Source organism: Sceloporus undulatus, chromosome 2 (genome assembly GCF_019175285.1).
Source record: "Sceloporus undulatus isolate JIND9_A2432 ecotype Alabama chromosome 2, SceUnd_v1.1, whole genome shotgun sequence".
Classification (NCBI taxonomy): domain Eukaryota; kingdom Metazoa; phylum Chordata; class Lepidosauria; order Squamata; family Phrynosomatidae; genus Sceloporus; species Sceloporus undulatus.
Window position 1 is genome coordinate 199,196,830 of NC_056523.1, and position 21,010 is coordinate 199,217,839.

General features: G+C 37.5%; 1 protein-coding gene across 1 annotated transcript in view; it reads left to right on the forward strand.

Annotated features, from left to right (window-relative positions):
• FOCAD (focadhesin) overlaps positions 1–21,010 on the forward strand; it is a 148,216-nt gene that overhangs the window by 116,634 nt on the left and 10,572 nt on the right. Inside the window, exons 26-36 of the mRNA XM_042447659.1 lie at positions 3,792–3,939; positions 4,099–4,218; positions 4,920–5,042; positions 7,088–7,165; positions 9,381–9,452; positions 10,484–10,586; positions 11,824–11,904; positions 13,288–13,416; positions 15,296–15,411; positions 17,375–17,635; positions 19,634–19,723. Of these exons, the coding sequence (XP_042303593.1) occupies positions 3,792–3,939; positions 4,099–4,218; positions 4,920–5,042; positions 7,088–7,165; positions 9,381–9,452; positions 10,484–10,586; positions 11,824–11,904; positions 13,288–13,416; positions 15,296–15,411; positions 17,375–17,635; positions 19,634–19,723 (1,321 nt within the window). The remainder of the gene's footprint in view (positions 1–3,791; positions 3,940–4,098; positions 4,219–4,919; positions 5,043–7,087; positions 7,166–9,380; positions 9,453–10,483; positions 10,587–11,823; positions 11,905–13,287; positions 13,417–15,295; positions 15,412–17,374; positions 17,636–19,633; positions 19,724–21,010) is intronic.

Here is a 21,010-nt window from a genome sequence, read left to right on the forward strand (position 1 = left end):
TTTGAGGGTCTCAGCCACCTACACTACTCTGGGGGACTCAAGCCCCCTTACTCCCCCCCCCCATGTTTTGGGGTCCATAGTTCAGCTCCAGTTTTAAGTTAACCAGGAGAACTGAAGGCATGGGTATAGATCTACCTCTTGCTTGCTGAAGTCTTCCTCTCTTTCTACTGCCTTCCGCCTTTCCTAGCACCACCCTCTTTTCAAATGATTCTTTTTTCCTCATGATGTGGCCAAAGCATGACCACTTAGCATGACCTCAATTTAGTTATCTTGGCTTCCAGAGAGTATCCAGGCTTGATCTGTTCTTAGAACCCATCTGTTTGTCTTCTTGGCCATCCACTGTATCCTCGGTACTTTTCTCCAGTATTACATCTCAGATTAGTTGATTTTCTTCCTATTGTCCCCCCCCCCCCCGCTGTCTAGCTTTCACATCCATACATGGCTTGGGCTGTCCTCACTTTAGTGTTCAGACTTATGTCTTCACACTTTATGATCTTGTTCAGTTCTTTCAAAGCTGCCCTTCCCAATCCTAGTCTTTCTCTGATTTCTTGACTGCAGCCTCCATTCAGTTCAGTATTTGAACAAAAGTATGAGAACTCTTTGACTATTCAATTTTCTTGTTGTCTAGGATGAATTCTTGTAGATCATCTGTGGTCATTACTTTTGGATTTTTTAAAATGTTCAGCATTGATCCAACCTTGGTACTTGCTTTCTTGACCTTCTTCAATAATTACAGTGTCATTTCCAACAATACCTTTTCCTCTGTACCTTATTATTTGGTGCAGTATGGACTAGCCAGCACTGCACCATAAAAATCACTTTTTTTGGTATACCTCTCTATTTTCCGTTTTTTTTTGTTTTGTTTTGTTTTTTGTTTTGTTTTGTTTGTTTTTTTGCTACTTCATCATTTTTTGAGAAATTGATTCCTAGAAGCAGAATAAAATATCCAGATGTGCAAATATATGTAGATTTGGTGTTTTCTTGGCACAGAATTTAGACTTCTCTTTGGCACTGATGACACCCTTGCTATAATCTGAGAAGAGCTTAGTTTAGAATTGGACTTGCAGTCCTCTGCACTCATCTGGCATAGCAGGACACATATGGCAAAGGGAGGAACATTGCTTTGCAGTACCCATCGCTTCATGTTTCAATGACTATGTAAGCATGAGCAAAAAAAGCTTTGCAGCCGTAGCCAAATTAGCTTCCTCTGCCAGCAAAGAACAGATGGAAGTACTGAGACAATGGAGTGGAAGAGATTAAAGATTAAAGATCTTTTCCCTCCTGCTTGAAGTGTGTGTGTGTTGCAGAAAGAAGCAAAATTAATAAAAAGGGTGGTAACTATAGAGACCGTACAGTATTATCTCCTAGTGAAAAATATTTAACATTTTTTGTACAACCTTGACCCCTTTTAAGGTAGATTTCTTGAAACTTTAAAAATGTTAAATCTTTGTAGCTGGCTCTGTAAGATGCATTCCTAATCAATGGTTTAATATTTAATGTTATGTTCATGATACTGTTGTTGACATTAAATTCCTAATGATGTCTTGTTTTAAATCTAGTGACAAAAACAAAAAATAATGATCACAGATCACTTCCATAAATTAAAAGTTGATGATGCATATAAAATTATTAAAAATACCTTAGTAATAAATCAAAGTGAAAATTGTAGCCAAGAAATCAGAAGAAGAATTTGAAAGGGCAGTTATGAAAGAACTAGATGAGATTATCAAGAATAAAGATGTATAACTGAATACCAAAGTCACAGTCACCCATGCCATAGTACTTTTATTTATGTGTATGAGTGTGAAAGCTGAACTGTAAAAAAAGACAACAGGAAGAAAATCGGCTCATTTGAAATGTGGTTCTGGAGGAGAGTTCTATGGATACCATGGACTGCCAAAAAGATAAATAAATGGTCCAAGAGTGAATAAAGCCTGAACTTTCATAAAATGATTAAACTGCAGCTATCATAATTCTGACACAGCATGAGATAACATGACTTGTTGGAAAAGATTACAGTGCTCAGTAAACTGGAAGGCAGTAAGAAAAGAGGAAGACTACATTGCAGATACATTGACTCAATCAAGGTAGACATGGTCCAGAGCACTCTTGGAGGCCTCTTCATTCATAGGATTGCAATAAGTCAAAGCAACTTGGTGGCAAACAGATAGCTGCTCATAAACCTACATTAATGTATCTAATTCTGTAATCCAGTTCCACATCCGGTGGGATCCAATTCTCTGTAAATTATTATTTTTGTGAAGAAGTATTTTATTTGCCTGACCTGTATACTGCCACTCAGTGTTATTGGGTTGCACCTGAGTTGTAATGATGAGGAAGAAGAGGGAGAAGAAATAAATTTCTTTTGACTTTTTCTTTATAACTCACATAATGATATAAAGCACTCACATGGCTTCATTATTTTTATAAAATAAAAGCAGCATATTTTTATGTCCATTTTCACAGAATCATAGATTTGGAAGAGACCTCAAGGACCATCAAGTCCAAACCCCTACCATTCAGGAATACACATTTTTATTTTATTTTATTTTATTTTTTTAATTTAATTTTAATTTTTAATTTAATTTTAAAGGAGCTGACAGTTTCTGAATCTCTCTCTCTCCATCTGTCCTTTAATAAATACGTTTAACACATTGGCTAGAATTCTGTTGATAACCCCAAACAGCCTATTGAATCAATTGTAGATTAGTAAATCAACATTTATTTAAATTCCATTAATTCAATTGGTCTACCAGTAGGATTGGGATCATAGACAAATGCTGAAATTTGTCTAAATGTAGGCAAATGGCTTTTAACATGTCTACAAGATTATGTATGTACATATATAGCTTTATATCTTCTGGCTGCCAACCCATGCCCTGTGCAACTCTCAACATGAGGCAGAATACCTATCCCAATTTACATGGAAGATTCCCAGTGGCCTATATCCAGTTGTTAGTCTCATATTGTGTCAGTGACTGAATAGTAAGTCAATTTGTCAATGGTAAATCCCATTGAATCTATGGGACTACTCTTGTTGGAACTAGCAGTTGTATTTGGCTTCTATCATTTGTTACTGTACTGTACAGTATATCCATTCTCTCGGTGGGAGAATCTTATTGGATATACCCCATACAACTATGTCTGTATGCATTTATCATTTTAGTTATCTATTTGGGACAGCTTCCAAGCTGCAACTATTGTTCAGGTTTGTCACCGTGCACTTTTTGGAAATGGTTTTTAGCAGATGCCTGAAAATAATTAAAAGCCATGCTTCTGAATTCTCTGTCAAATCTTCAAATTATCCAGCCTGGAGAATATGTGTACATTTAAAAATGTTTTTATATTGGTTCCGTTGCCTACTATTCAAAGGCCTATCTCTGGCACATTGCTGCCATCTAGTGAGAGAATATTCATAATGTAACATTTTTGGCTTACTGTGCAATAACAATTGGCTATGTCAACAGTTAGTTTTTTGTGAAGTCAAAGACTTTCATGGACAGCATCCATAGTTTTTTGTGGGTCTTTCAGGCTATGAGGCCATGTTCTAGAGGAGTTTATTCCTACCCAACTGCTGTGATTCTCAGATAAATCAGTTTCCACTTTAAGCATAACATTAATGTTTGTGTACATATACATAACAAATCCCCAATAATATGATTAGGCATAAAATCATTTAGTATCAATATTGCTGGATTGTGAAAAACAGAGGCATCCTATATATATAGTTACTGTACAGCTTTCATGACTATTTACACTACCTTTATTCTCTTTTCTGGTTATCTTTCAAGCACTGGATGCATCTTGGGTGTAGGACTTGTTCTCTCACTGATGTGTCACAGCAACCTAACAGACTCCCAAGATTACATCTCTGGTACCTTGCGTAAACTTTGCAAATACTTGGATGATGCAGAAGACCAAAGCAGAACCTTCCAGGAAGTAAGAAAGTGGTGGTATTTAGTTCTCTTGAACTTATTTTTCATCCATCATTCTGTACAAAGTTTGTCTTTTCCAAGTTGAATGAGTCTGAACTGTATTTTTCTTCCCCAAAATTAACTGATTCAATTATTTAATACGTTTCTCTTCTTGGTTACCCAGATTCTTGCCTATGCAATTTCCTGTGTCAGCATTTCCACTTTTAGCGTTAAGATCATTGAAGCTGTGGAGGCCGAAGAGATCATGAACAAGTTGCAGAAATTAACAGAAGCTAATCAGCAGGTTGTATCTAACGCATGCAATCCTTTCTGCTTGTTTTCCCAAAGCTACTGTATTATTATGTTTTGCCATAATATTTTATGGTGCTTAAGTGCCTTCAACCTGACTCCCATCTTATGGAGACTTTGTCATGGAATTTTCTTTGTAGGCTTTATTCAGAAGAGTTTGTCATTGGCTTCCTCTTAGACTGCATCTGGACTGCAGAAACAATCCAGTTCGACACCACATTAGCTGCCTTGGCTCTATTCTATGGAATTTATAGTTTTTGTGGCACCAGAATGCTCTGACAGAGAAGGTTAAATATCTCACAACAGTACAGTTCCTAGAATTCCATAGTGCTAAGCCACAGCAGTTAAACTGATGTCAAACTGGATTATTTCTGCAGTCCAGATGCATGCAAAGGGCATGAAGCAGACTGGCATGAAGGAGCTCCAGTCCTAATTGGGCTGGGAGAGGGTTATTGTCCAAAGCTACCCAGTTGAATTCCATGGTTGAAGAGTGATTCCAGCCCTAGTCTCCTGCTGTTCTAGTCCAACACCCAGATCACTACACTACTGTACTCTGATTTAAGCATAATATAAAGATTTGTGGAGCTTGAAATTCTATACTTAAATAGTAGGGGATTGTTTTTTTATCCTAAAGCTGAAAATATGGTTACACTGGTCTTTCTAAATTATGGTTTGCCTTTTCTTTTTCTGTTGCAGACAGCTGGCTTTGCTTTGGCACTGGGGAATGTCGTTCATGGGCTATCTGTGTCTGGTCATGGTAAAGCAGAAGACCTTGGTAACAGGCTGTTTCCGGCCTGGATGAAAATTGTACTTGCAGAGGTACAGTATTGTGCATTTTATTAACAATTGAGATTTGATTTTATTTGATTGAGAATTATGTGAGGATAGTGTGCACCATTTTTGGCTTATTATTATTATCCACTGGCTTTAAAAAGTGACAGGTGGATTATTTCTCTTAAACATTTTAAAAGAAATAATCTACCTGTCACTTTTTAAAGCCAGTAGATAATGTAAGGCAACCTTTCCCATGTTGGCTGGAGGCAATGGGAGTTGTAGCCAAACACACCTGGAAGATATCAGTTTGGGAAGACTATCATCTGGTCATGAGATATTTCTGGCCTGCTGACCTTTTGCTCTTAATTTGGTTGTTTTCAGTTCACTTGGAGTACTACTTTTAGGAAGCACTGGACATAACTTTGTCTACCAAATTTCTCCTGTGATTTTCCTACCTGAATATCCAGATTATTTATGTCAGTATTCTCTCACACACATTCAGTTGCTCTGTTTAAATGAAGGGAGCAACTTAGAGCACACTCTTATAGTTTTACATTGTAGGGAAAAGACTGGTTGTGTGTCATTTATTTTTATTTTTTAATTGAACAACCTCATGATCTTGGGAACAAGGAAATATAACTTTTGTATAAAGTCATTATTGGAGACTAGAGCTTGTAAGGAGAATTAATGTATTGTCTGTAATTTGCTAGCATTATTAGCAAAGTTTTAAGAAAATATTATTTTAGTTGTTAAAACATTGATAACATCAGTTTTTAGTTATATTTAATATTTCCTGTAACTTTAATCATGCAAAAGTTAGCTTTTGGACACCCACCCCCAGAATTCTGAGAGTTCTGATCACTCAAAAAGTAACTTCTCCAAAGTCTATGTTGCAAAAGGCTTTGGAATTGGTGGATTATTTTTTTTATTCTGTTTCCAACCCTGAGTAGTTATACTTTTTAATTTTAAGAAGGTAACATTGTGAAATATTAGTTTCTTTCTTTAACAACACAGTTAGAATGAACTAAGTGTTAAGTTCCTTGAACTTTGAAATCACCCCATAAACCTCTCCTGTCGGTGCCTGCTATTTCTGCTTTTGCAGTTCAGATCTTACTGAATTATTCTTTCATGTCTGAGCTAAAATTTCATGAATACAAATGAGAAGCTTGCAGTGGTTTTGTTTTTCCCCAGTAGGATTCACTAGTTTTGTTAAATTGTAGAGGGTGGTCATTTTAAATGTGTACTGTATTTCTCTTACAACCCATTAAAAACCTGTTAATTGGTTAAACTATTGAATAATTTTGAAGAAGACAATGACATTTTCCCTCTTTTTTAGATTATTTAAGACACAGTCAGTACCATCTTAAAAGAGGCATCCCCTCCTGTATGTGATTGAATTGTGCTGCTCTGGTCAGATAGAACAGTGCTGCTTTGATAAAATCAGTGCTTCAGAGCTTTCTGTTGCCCCATTATACTATATTTGTAAATTTATGTCTCTCCAATCTTGCTGTCCTCCAGCAGTGGAGAGAATGTGGCCCTCCAAATGTTGCTGAAATCCTCTCCCATCGGCCTTTTTAAAGCGTAGCTAATGGTGAGGGATCATGGATTTTGTATGCCATAACATCTGGAGGACTCCATATTCTTCATCCTGCTCTGTTCCATAATGTTTGCAGACTTGGCAGTACTGCAAGGCTGTGTTTGCAGTCTGATTCGTATTATGCTTTTCTCTCATAGCTGGACCTAAAACAAGTGGAAGAATGGTCTCATACAAACAGATGAAGTAGTTTTTACTTCCCTTTCCTACAATTTTCTGATCCTTCCCTAACCCTCCATTTCATTTTAACACTATGCAAGGGAAGACTATGTATGCACTTGTGTGTAATGTCTTAATTTGGACTTGCGAGAATGAGAGAGACCCATATGTGCTTGCTTATTTTACAAGGTGAAGTTAACATATTTGATTCCAGCACTGGGAATCCCCTTACAGGTATGTTGGTAGAAGAGTCTTTGGGCTAATCTTGGAATTGATTGGTACTATTACCTACCAATGTACACAGTATTGTCTTATGTTTCTTTTGTTTCAATTTTAGGGAGCCCCTACAATGCAACGCCTTGCAGCAGTCAATGGGCTGGTCTCTGTGGTAGGTTCTGAAAGAGCAATGCTACAGGTAAAGACTGAACTCTGTCAAACAATTTCAATCTGAAGTTTCTTTTAAAAAATGCTTTGTAAGTACACGTTGCTTCATTAGAATTGTTGAAATCCTGTTATTGTTCCCCTAGCATGTTTTCACAGAACAAATACTTTGCTTAGCACAATTCTTATCATGATTCTTAGGTATGTGCATATTTACATTACATGTAATGTTTATATTATTTTGATTATATAATATGTATATTACATAGTTGTGCCATTATGGCTGGACTACTAAGTCTATATGTAACAGCACATATATAGTAATAGAAGGGGCTCTATTCTCTGATGCATCCTTTTTAGTAATGGCTCACCAAATCTTCTGTGCTGTTTTCCCCATATGAATGAGAAGGAGCCATTTACTTATGTGGAAATTCCAGTTTGGTTCTTTCCTGATTTCACATCAATTAAGAATCAAGCCTTTCTGTATAGGATCACTTCCCTTGGTTGGTACTAGATAGTGATAGAATGTTGAGAGCTGGCTTTCACCTGGAAGGTGAACGGATTGAGCAGGTCAATTTGTATTTGTACCTAGGGTTACTCTTCTCAAATACAGGGAAATGGATAAACCACTTTAGTAGGAACAAACAGAGAACTATAGCGAACTCCAGTGTGCTTTATAAATTGATAAGTTATAACCACCCTACAAGTGTATCCCCTATCTTAAAAGTACAATATAAAATCTTGCCCATTTTATCATATGGTGCTGAATTATGGGGTCACTTAAAAGTTCCCACTTTGGAGCAGGCTCAGGCCTGCTTCCTAAAAAGAATCCTTGGAACAGACAAGAACACTCCAGCCCAAGCAGTAAGAGCAGAACTTGGGACCTATTCAATTCATGGCCAGGTGTTGATAAAAGCATTTAATTACTGGCTTAAGATCTCCAAAATGGACTCAAGAAAACTCCCTAAACTCTGTGTAGAACAACAACTAGCTATTGGGCATTCTAATTTTTGGATTAGTCAACTATCCCTAATTTTGTTCCAACTAGTTTTTTCACCCGCCCATTTTCTTTCAGCTGGGCACACAATTCAGGAATCTTTAAAACAAAGGATCTAGGATATCAGTGCACAATCAGACATAGCATTGTTGGCTGGTTGCAAATCCTTAAATTGGTTAGTTAAAAAAAAAACTGTGTTTGGCCTAGAAAAATATCTTAGGTAACATCTAACACAGAGCCAGAGAACAGCCTTCACCAGAACTAGATTTGAGCAATTAAACTCAATGGTAAGAACAGGATGGTTCCAAAAAATACCTTATCAAGAAAGAACATGCATTTCTGGTGCTTCTGCCATTGAGGACATTACACACATCCTATTTAAATTTTGCTTTTATGTTAATGAGAGAACCCACCTTTGCAACCATTTTTGGTGAGATTGACCTATTGGGATCCTACTGTCAAATTGTCCTATTTCCTTTCCGGTGAGAATTTACGTCTAGTGTGCTGTGTAACAAAATTTGCTGTAAGCACTACTCGACAGAGAGATCAATTTATCATACAAAACAGGGTACCATGCCACAGTGATGAGTTCATTTAAACATTTCCAACTATCCCTTCCCTCCTTCCCACTCTGTTTTAGATTGTTGTAGACTGTAGTTTGTTATACATAATTTGTTTTTATTTAACTTTTACTTGTATTTGTTTTAACTTTTTACTTAATTTTATATGAGTTTTTAGGCGTGATCAGTTTTTTATTCTTGTATGTATTTGGACATTCTAACGTTTAGATTTTGTATTATGTATTTTGTAATTTGTCTTCTATTGATACGGTGAGCTGGTTAATCAATAAAATTTGTTGTACTGCAAGACCTTCTTAGTGTTCTGAAATTTTCAGGTTATTATAGAGTTATATATATTTAATTAGTGAAAACTCAAGCAGTCTAAGAGAATATGATACCAAGATATAGGTATTGTATTTAGCATCATGTTTCCAATACTTTGAAATACTGTATTGCTGATGTTATTTCTTACATTAAGTGATAAATAGAAATTTTATACTCACACACTCTGTGTGTATCTGTGTGCTTCTTTTTGTTTCTTTGTGTCTGTTATGTTAAGACCTAGGAGAAGAGCCCATAACATAGACACCCAAAGATACCCTTCCGCACACTGATATTTCAAGACAATCTATGACTTTTCAGTTGCTCATCATTTCTGGCTTGATTCTCTTCTACCATCTGTTCTTTCACAGTTGAAAACTGAGGCTATCCAGTCTTCGCAGTTTCAAAGCAAACTTAATGAAGTCATCAGAACCCTGAGCCAGGTGAGAACCTTCATTGTTTATGACTTTACAAACCTGGGGTGGTATAATATGGATTTTTCTAATAGTTGAAGTAATAGCCAGAAAACAGCCACGAGAGACACTGCCCTTCAGGACTTTTCAACATTGCTTGCTCTAGTCTGGCATAGCCCTGACCTTCTCTTAAAAGATGCCTTTATAACCATTGGTATATGGCGACAACAGAAAGAATCCCTCTTCCAATTTCCAGTTTTGAAATATTATTATCTCATCACTCAGTCATCTTTTCAGTAGCTCATTCCCACAAAATATTTCCAGAAATATATAATGGAGGGAACTGCCAGGAGGACTGCTTCTTTATACTCTTTTTATTTCTTTCAAAATGGCTGCCAGGTGATTATATTGTGTAGCACCTCCCAAACACTTTCTGTGGGTGATGTTCTCCTGTTTGCATGTAGGGTTTCTGGTTTATGTAGATATAGTTCTTCACTCCAAAGAGTGCTCATGGTCAATTCATCTCTTCCACCATCTAAGAACATTTGCCCACCAAATAAATCTAGTATTAATTATGGTGTAGTAGTTTGAGCATAGGACTTGGAATCTGGAGATTGGGGTTTGATTCCCTGCTTGGCCATGGAAATCCACTGGGTGGCCTTGTGTGAGTCACACGCTCTCACCTCCAGAAAAACCCATGATAGGTTTGCCTTAGGATCACTAAACCAGAAAAGATTTGAAGGCACACAATAGCAACAGTAAATTAGTAATGCATATTTAATTGTCTCAGCTGCTTCAAATGCAGGATACCAAGGCCTAATTATCTAGGCCAAATGTAGTCAGAATGTAAAAGTCTAGATGTTTTGAATTTTATAATCTCTAAAAGAATTTTGCCCATTCCAATCCATTAACATAAGTGGGATGGATATTATGACTGTGTGTATAATGCGCATATTGGTTTTAGAGAACATAAAATATCTTACTTATTCATAACTTTATGACACTTTACACGCATAATGAAAGTTACATCTTTGGCTGTCATGTGATCCTTACATTTACAGATAATCAGCTTTTCTGGAGTGATTGGCCTTCAAACAAATTCAGCATGGCTTTTGGGACATCTGCATCTCTCCACTGTGTCTGCAACCCATAGTCAGACATCTGGTAACTGTAGCAGAATACTCTATCATGGGTGGTAGCAAAAATGCTAGCAAAAAAGAAATCCAGCTAACTTTTAAATAAAGATTTGATATTTCCAGTAAACACCAACTGACATACTTGTATATGTGTGTGGGGGGGAGGCAGTGGCATTGGCCTAGGTGGGGAACTAGTCATTTGATAGTTGTCGGCACAGCTCCAGATTTCATATCACTACTTCCTTATTCAATCTGTCTGGACGATTATCAGGCATCATTTTGAACTGTAATTTATAGACATCTTGAAGCCATCAGATAATGGTTTCACTGCCTGCCAAGGGCAATGTAAAAATTAATCTAAACTGATGCCGATCCCATAAATGGGTCCATCTAAACTGATGCCGATCCCATAAATGGGTCCGCTTTAAGTGACACTAAGTGACACTAGTATAAAATTTGGATTTACAGTATCATTACTATAATTATTATCCACGTGGCAAGTTTTATGTACATATGGACACACACACAAACTTGAGCAGCAATAGCTAACTACATTAGGGCTGCTTTAAATTTGCTTTCTTCCTCCAGTCAGCATTGCCAGCAATGATGAACAGGAATAAGAACTTCAGTACATGATAACTCTGACTCACATGGTGAAATAATAGGACTGAAATCACTTGAGAACCAGACCAATCCTCATGGCTACAATTCTTTGCTTTTCTGTGCATAAACACACAAGCTTGGTCTATCCAGTCTACCTTCAGAAGCAGCAATGTTACTGATAATGTGAGTCTGTTGGAGAGGGCATGACTAGTGAATGCACCTTCATCCATCACTGAGATGCAGCCAGTGTCCAAAAACACTGACAAGAAGATGGGAGCAGCACTGGGAGGTCAGTGATAGAAAATGGGCTTTGCATGCAGAAGGACCTTAACATCTCCAGATAGGACTGGCAAAGACTCCTGTCTGAAACTCTACTGCCAGATAGTGTAGGCCACTGATGGGCTACTGTGGCCTCCCAGATTTTTTCACCATCAGGTTGCACCAGTCTTAAGCTCCGTAGCCAACAGTGAGAGATTATAAAATCTAGAAACCAAAAATATCTGGAGGACCACAGTTACTTACCTTCATGTAGACAGAGTTGAACTCATTGGACCAGTCTTGCTTAGTACATAAGGCATCCCCCTGTGTGAGTTATGCAGTTTAATATGACAAGAAGCAACTGATTGACTTGATAGGTATTTGATTTTATTTTATTTTCACAGTTCCACCAGATTTTAGCTACCTGCCTGAAAAAAGCTTCCTTAGGGCAGCAACTGACTTTATGATTGAAGCTGGAAAGAAAGGTAAACCCTAAACTTTCATGTGGGTTACTTGTTCTGTAAATTTGGGTAGGAGAAAAAGTACACACACACACACACCCTATTATAGTATACTGGTGTTACTTTATGCATGAACATCACAGCTTTTGCATGCCATTTAAAAAACATGGCACAAACCCATTTGGATCATTACACAACTCTTCTGCCAATGACATGTCAATAACATTGCAAGTGTGTGTGTGTGTGTGCCTTCAAATTGTTTCTGACTTATGGTGACCCTAAGGTGAAACTATCATGGGGTTTTTTTTGGCAAGATTGTTCAGGGGAGGTTTGCCATTGCCTTCTCCTGAAGCTGAGAGAATGTGATTTGCCCAAGGTCACGTATTGGATTTCATGGCTGAGCAGGGAAACAAACCCTGGTCTCCAGAGTTGTAGTCCAACAGTCAAATCACTAAGCCATGCTGCATATATATATAAAGTTAAGATAGAATTGCAGTAACCCTGCACAATATTTTTTCTGTATTTTAGGTCTTTTTAGAGTCAGTTTTATACCTTATCTAAGCAGTGACTCCATGTTTGCCAAGATAATAATGAATTCAGTAGAAGAGGGTGGGTGTTCTTTGGGAGAATCAACAGGAAAGAGAAAACACTTGTGTTGTAGTGGTTACCACGTTAGACTGGAAACCAGGAGATCTAGCTCCAGTCCCCACTGAACTATAAAATTCAGTGCAGGCCTTAGGTCAGTCACCCCGTGTCTGCCTGGCCTAGTTCACAGTGATGTTGTAAGGAGAAGGTGGGGAGCAAGAGAACCATGGACCACACTTTGAGCAAATTGGAGGAAAAGCAGGATATAAACATGACCATCAAGTATGTGGTAGAGGATCCCTTTCATCATGCCTCCTACATTTCTTTAGTAAATGTTTTCTTACACCCAGATTTCTCTTACAAGAGAAACCGGGGGATGCTTGGGGATTTTTCTTAATATAAGAAAAATACAGTATAAGGAATATTGTAATTAAATGAGATTCCCACAGCATGTATAAATGACACCAAGATGTGAAAAGGGATCTTGTAGTACCTTTGAAACCTAGAGAAAGAAGTTTGTAGCATAAACTTTCATAGACTGGTTTCAGATGTTGTATTTGCTGAAGGAGACCCAGTCTATGAAAGCTTATGCTACAAATTTCTTTCTCTCAGATAGGCCTTTTCTGCACTAGCCAGGATACTCCAGAGGCATGCTCCTGACACACCATGAGAATGTTACCATTCAGTCTAGGACTCACCAGCATTCATTTACTATCCACACAGTTTTAAAAATCATGAAAAATCTTATAGTATTAATTCTGGTTCTTTTGATGACTCTGCTTATAACATTCAGGTTATATGTCATTTTGTTTTCTGTTTTAGGCCCTGAACAAGTTCTTCCCAACTTGGTAAAGGCAGCTATGGTCCCCATAGCATTAACTGGAGAAAGCTACCAGTATCCACCAGTGAACTGGGCATCAGTTCTTTCACCTCTACTGAGGTTAGATTTTGGTGAGTTAGAAGGCTAATAGTCACCAAACTATTTTCACTACACAGTTACAAGACTGGGTAACTTGACTTCCAGATGTTGTCAGATTGCACCTCCCATTAGTCACAGCCCATGTGGCCAATAGTCAGGTGGAACAGTCAGTTCATTCCATCAGTATCTGAAGGGCCACCATTGCTACAGACTAGATAAAATTTTTATATAGAGATATGGAGCAACTTATTTTAAACATGTTATGCCTCAAGAATGCCTATGTGAAATGGTTCCATAGACACTATGGAGTGTTCAGGGCTAAGCATATAAAGAGATGGCAAAGATCTACAAATACAAGAGTGGGCTTCCCCATATCTTCACTGGCTCTGCATTCATGCATATCTTTTAATCTCTCAGATGTAGATCTAAATCATACACTTCATGGGGCAGCAGATTGAAAAGAATAAGGGATGTACAACATCAGGTAAATCTCTCAATGGAAGTATATGTCAGTGGTGAGCATGGAGTTGGGACATTGCTTCACTGCTGCATGCCCATGGAAAATACAGCTGATTTGCTTTGGAGATGTGGGAAGTGTCTCTATGTGTCTTAATCCTTCCACCATACCTGAGTTTCTGGACTTGTGTTTACCACATCAAGTTGAAAAATACAACCAGAAGGGCAGAGGACAGTAAAGAAGTAACAGTTGTTAGCATACTTAACCACTTCTTCTTGCACACTACTTCTCCGGCACAATTTAAGAACATAACAATCACTATCCTGGATCAGTTTAAAGACATATTTAGTCTAAAATTGTGTCTATCAATCGGTCAACCAGTTGCGTGTGGGATGCCTGCTGTTGTATATCATGTATTAGGGAAAAAACAGAGTTTGAAAAAATTATTTTTTTGGGATTATAGCTCCCAGAGTTCCCAAGCCAATTTGTCCAGTGGTCATGCCACCTATGGGCTTCTGGGAATTGTAGTCCAGATAGACAGGCAGGCAGACAAACTCTGATGTACCAAGCCCATCTCGTTATTGCCCTGAAGCTATATAATCAACATCTGAAATTTAGCAGTGGTCTTACTTTATAGTTTTTCAAGATTTGTAAGAAGTACAGTAACTGTTACTCTGATGTTCAAAATGGGCTTAATTTGTTTGTAATACTATCACAGTATGAATTTTATGCCTCCCTGGGATTTAAAAAAGCACTAATGCAGTGATGATGATGTTGATGATGATGGTGAAGTAGAAGCCTTCATAACCCAAGATCTTCACGCAATTTGAGCTTCTGGTTGGAGCCCTTTGACAAAATAGGTGCTGTTGCGCTTTGGATAGCCTGAATACTTCCTTTCTCTGTTCATTCTATGAGAAGTTTTCAATGGGTGGGGAAGTGTCATTTCAACAAAAAGACTTTATTGTGTTTCTGGTGTAAAACTGAATAGGCTTTCCACTATACTTTTCAGTGCAAAGTTTATAGGGATGCCAAAGAATAGAACTGATCATCATAGACTGGCAGAGTTGGGAATTATGCATCCCGCTTGGGGCACCCTAAAGCCTTTGCAGTCCTAGAAACACCTCCCAGTCACAAAAAAGTCCATGTATTTTAAATCCAAAATGGAGATTCACACATTCACAGCCCTCCAGAAGCAGCAATCTTCCTATATAACACCATGCTTCATATACCTTGTTCTGCGTAACATTTCCAAAATCCAGACATGACTTTCCAGTCACTTCAGGTTTCAGGAAGAGGGGTGGGTTCAGTCCACCCCAATTCTTTGTAGTTGCTCACTCCTGCTGTATGACAAAGCATTTGTAGCCAATATTGCTTTAAAAAAAAAGTTCCTTGTTGTTCCTGTCTTATTTTATATCTGTGGTTTTAACTTCTGCTTTCCATGTCTTCTCTTTCAGGAGATGAGATACAGCAGCTCTGCATTAAACTAGCTGTGACCCAGGCCCAGTCATCTCAGAATGCAGCAATGCTTTTGGGGATGTGGGTAGCACCACCTCTAGTATACAGTCTAAGTGTATGTATTATCACTCTGAGAGCTGTAATACCTGGTGGACATTTTCTCTTTCTGTTGGCACACTTATGGGTCTGCTACAGGCAGTGAATGGGAATCACATATTTTTTTAAGGAGAGAAGTTATTTGTTCCCTTTCTCCAAATAATAATTTGTTCCTTGGTAGATTTAATCAACAGTTATCAGTGTAAGGAGAAGCCTCCCATTTTCTATAGACAAGGCATTTGTTGAGAATTATAAACTAAAACAAACAAATAAAAAATAATAAAAATAAAAAAATAAAAAATACATCTGGGGTTGTGGGGTTTGGTGTCACCAGATGACACCTAACTCTGTATCTCGTTCCCACCTAACTCCAAGGAAGCTGTTTCTGTATTAACCCAGTATCTGCAATCAATAATGGACTGAATGGGGGAACAAATTGCTCCTGGTCAGTTGAAAGGCAGATTTGGGAATAGAGATTCATCTTGTTCTGGATGGAATTACACTCTCTGTGAAATCTTAGGTTAGCAGTTGGGGCGTACTGTATATACTCGGTTATAAGTTGACTTCATGTATAAGTTGGAGGCAGGTTTTGAGGGCAAAATTATGGATTTTTATTTGATTCATGGATAAGTCGAGGGTAAAAGTTAGGGGCATGTAAAAAAGAATGTAAAGAATACAGCAAAGGTAAACAATGCCAAAGAACTTAGAAAATTCCAGCAGTCATAATTGTTTGTGCTCACCTTGAAGGCTGGATGGATGAGAGAGTAGAGGTTGGGAGGTTAGCGCTTCCATGACAGGATACAGTCTTGCCTTTCACCAAGGAATGCTTCATTTTCTATAAGAGTTAAAGTGCAGTACTGACATTGCCCCATGGGTAAGTCAACTCAGGGGTTTTTTGGATCAACTTTTTTATTAAAATTTTTAGACTTATACATGGGTAAATACAGTATTCATGGACTCAGATCTGAACCTGGATGCCAGGTTTTGACAGTGCCTAGGAGTGTGTTTGCATAGTTAAAATTAGTGGACTAGCTAAACCCATTCCATGGAAGTCAGGTCCAGCTATGGTACCACATGCCTTGATTACATCCCATCTGAATTACTGTAAAACAATGTGAGGTTGGCTTTGGAAACGTTTAGATACTTCAAAGGATCCAAAATGCTTCAGGGAAGTTGCTAACTAGGGATGGTCACAGGACACGCATAACCCTCTTGTTGAAATAACTTCACTGACTATTTTCAGGCAAAATTAAAGGGCTGCCTATGACTTTTAAAGTCCTTCATGGCATGGGTTCAGACTAACTGAAAGACAAACCTCCTTATATGAACCTGCCTCTTTGGGAGAGGGCTTTCTCTCGGCCACACCACCACTTTCTCAGGCCCCTCTGGTGAGGCCATGGGAATGAACCTTCTCAGTGATTGCTCCCAGACAGTGGAACTCCCTTCCACAGGAGGTCTGTTTAGTCCCCTCCCTGCTCTCTTTCTACTGGCAGGTCTTTTTATTTAGACAATCCTTTGACTTTTAATCAAATGGTTGTATTCTGCTTAAAAGTAGTTGGTTAGTGTTTCTACCTCTTTAATTATGTTTCAAATATATTTTAATTATTTTAACCATGTGCCTTTTAATAGAATTGCTATTTAATTGTTTTTTAAAAACTTTTGTAAAATACGTTGTTTAGCTAAACTTTCAGCTCAGAATTTTGTAAGCCACATTGGGTCCTACTCTGGAAGAAAAGTGGGGTATACATTGAACTGAAAAAAACTGAAAATTTAAATAAATAAATCTTGGATAACATGTGAAATGAAATGAATTTTTTTATTACGGTCGATGACCAGCCTAAAACAATATAAAAGAGTGCAATATTATACAGTGCCCAATAGAAAACAACAATAACAATGCAAATGGCACAGTACAAATACAATAAGAATATAGCTTGGAGGCTATAAATTCAAGTCCCTTATGCCTTATATTTGCTCTTCAGATCCAAGCAAAGAGATACCTTTTCACTTCTTTACCTGTGTGGGTGAAGTATGTTGCAGAAGACAAGCTGCAGGCTTTCACTGAAGTGTTTATGGTGCAGCATTTTGAAGTAAAGAACCAGCCAAAAGATTTGGAGCTTTGCTGGAACATTCTACAGGGGCTCCACCAAGCCATGAAACTTCCTAGCCCTGCCCAATACAGCTGGAGCTGTCTTTGTAGAGCTGCTGAGAGGATATTTGAGCTTTTGCCAAATGAGATTCGGGTAAGGAAAGTAAATATTTAAAGTACTGGAACTGTTTGGAAATGGTTCCTTTTGGGACTGTAAGAGATGCTGGAGAACCAGGATAGCTAGAGGGGGGAAAACATTGTCCCTGAAAAACAGAGCTGTTCCACTGGATGGGATATTTGAAGCAGAGTTTGCATGTAACATACATAACAAAGTTAAGCTGCAGTGACTAAGCGGAGAGTAATTTAAATCAACATTTCAGAAGGGAAATCAAACTCTTAGATAATGCGCAGTTGGAATATACAGCCTAATCTTGCTTTTATTTCTGCGACAAATAAATGTTGCATTTAGCTTTTATTAAGCTAAGGTTTCACTTTTAGAATATACACTGAACTCATTATATAAAAACCGAAATGCAGAGCAAAAAAAATGAACTATATATTTATTTTCACAACTACACTGAGGAAGTTAGAAATTGTCTATAAATCTTGTATTAGTTAATATGAGCATAGTCCAATTGAATTGTACTGGCAGATTCAGAACAAAGATCCTTTGTAGGGCCTCCTAGCAATTTTCAGTCCTATTGGAGTATACTAAGTGATGAAGAAATGAAGGAGCCAAGAACTTGGATAGCTGATCATGCATAATCTGGTTAGCTAGATGCAAAATGAAGGTGTGGCACCTGCCCCTTTAATCACTGTGTAGAAGAAGGAATTTCCTCTATTCCCTATATATGCTCTACAATTAATTTTTGTCTTCCTGAACAGAATTAAGTTCACTTCCATGCTCCCAACATGCAGACTAGAAGGAAAATATAATGGTTTTATTTTTATTTGCTAAGATTCTTTGCAAAATTATTGAGTCAGACAGGATAATGTGTTTAGACCCAAATTTCCCAAACTTTGACCCCCAGATATTGTTATAATACTAGGCATGTTGGCTGATTTTCTTTAAGTTGGATGTCCAACATCTGGGGAAAGAGATTGTAAACTAGTGATTTCCACACACAGAGAGGTGTGTGTGTGTGTGTTTCTTTTTCTGGAATGAAATTGGAGGGCCCATACAGACAGGCCAAAATAAATCTTCTTCTGGTCACTTTGGAGGTATGCTGTTTAAATGATGCATGTGTCCTAAGAGTCCAGAAGCTGCACCAAAGCCACACTCCATTCCTTAGGACTGGAGCGTGGCTTTGGCACGACTTCTGAACTCTTAGGACACATGTATCATTTAAACAGCATTCCTCCAAAGTGACCAGAAGTAGCTTTATTTTGGCCTGTGTGTATGAGGCCTGGAGATACACTTGATAATGAAATATAATCTTGTATTTTCCTGACAGATCTCATCTTGCAATTGTCACCAAAATTGTAGAGCCACACTAATATGAAACTCAACATAGTTTAAGCTTCACAGATTTATATCAATACTCTGTGTATTAGAACTGCATAAGTACAGATGGAACAACAGAAGTATATAATACTATATTTTTAAATTAAATAATAGGAAAGTATTGTATATGCCATTTTGCAACATGCACAGATAAGGGCATGCAGTTCCTACAGACTACTGTGCTTGGTGGTTGGTGATTTCTTCTGGTTCTCTTGTATATTGATATTAATTTCTGGTCACAACATCAACAATAAAACCTTTTTGTGTTAACATAGCACTGAAAAGTCGGGTAGCAGTAAATTTATTTCCTTGTTGTTTGAATTATATTGATAGTACTTGGGGCCTATAATCTGTTTGAATGAGTGTTTATTATATCAAAGTTACAAATTTGGATACAATGTTAGGAAATAGAAGTATCAGGATATGAAACTGTAGTATCTGTTTGCTTTACTATACTGTTGTTTTTCATGTAACATTATTGCATTTTATGATTGGTATTCCTGGCTGCTAGCTGTCCTGAGCAGTGAGTAAGCAGCAGAAGAGTAAGATTTACATTCGAAAGGAAGAAAGAAAGAAAGAAAGAATTTTCATGATATAAAGTGTTTGTAGACTTTCGTTGGTTAATGCCCATTCATTTTTTCTATTCAGCAAAATGAGGTGAAGATGTATATAGAATCAGCAAAATGCTTTTCAGAAATGACAGATACAGAGGTTGATCGAATTGCCCAAGCCTCAAAGGTAATTAATGGCATTCTAGCTATTTCAATCTTTCTTTTCTAGAAATGCAAGATACAGTATTTCTTTATAATATTCTACAGTAGGTGAGCATTGCTTACAGTAAGCCTAATTTTGACTTCATATGAAGTGGTAATAGACATTGATAGTGGTGTCTGGTTAGCTGAAAAATTCCCCAACAATGTCCTCATCAGTTCACTTCTTTATTTACATGTGCATTCAGTTAAAGACCAATGTTGGTGGCATTGACAAAGGCTTTGGAAAACTTTTGGCACAATTTGGGGGTGAAGATCTACTGGAAATCAGACTATTTTTTAAAAAAAAAATTGGGATGATAAACTTTTGGGAAATGTTGAGGAGCTTCAGGGGCACTCATGCATTTGGTAAGCTGCACTTTCCTCACTCCTGCTATAAGCCAAGGCAAGACCCATTCACTCCATTGGTAGTTGTGTGAATGGCTTCTAAAATTAAGTTCAAAGGGCTAGTTTTGTTCACATGAATGTATAAAGACTTCTACCCTTATTATTACATTCATTATTTGCTTTGTTTAAAATTTAGATTTTTTTTTGTTGTATCTGAATTTTTCTGATTGTACAGTATTATATTATTTTATTATGATCTTATCATGAAGTTCTGGGTACTTCTGGAAGAGCAGTACTTTTAATGGAAGATCGTGCTGTTGCTGTTGTTAGTATCAATATGATATCAATTTTGTTAATCTCCATTGTTGCTGTCTGTTCCCAGTGCTAACAACTTCACAGTCCAATGTGGGTCTGTCAGAATCACTTATGAAATGTGAGGGACTCACAGTGGCATGTGAACATATTTACCATTACTTTCCTAAGTTCACAATCCTAGTAGTAGTGTGTATTTACTGGGGAAATGTTCTGCTCCCTATAATACATGATTTACTTAACAAAACCCAGTTTCTCATTTCTCAGAAAGATTTGTTTTCATCCTTCCTTTATCAGCATATTATTCATAATAGCTGTGCAACACTGTAACCCATTTTTAACATAACCAGTCTTTTCCCAACGATGATTTAGAATAACCTACTCCAAACCCCAAAAATATAGCTCTACTATTTCACTTTAATTGCCATGGTTCCATCCTGTGGAATTCTGGCACTGATACTCTGAGGAAGCACTAGAGCTCTCTGGCTGAACATTCTAAATGCTCTTCTCTAAACTGTAAATTCCAGGCTCCATAGGGTGGAACCATGGCAGTTAATATGGAATAATGGCTCTATAATTATGTAGCGTGAAAGGGCCCTTGATTTTTGACAAAACT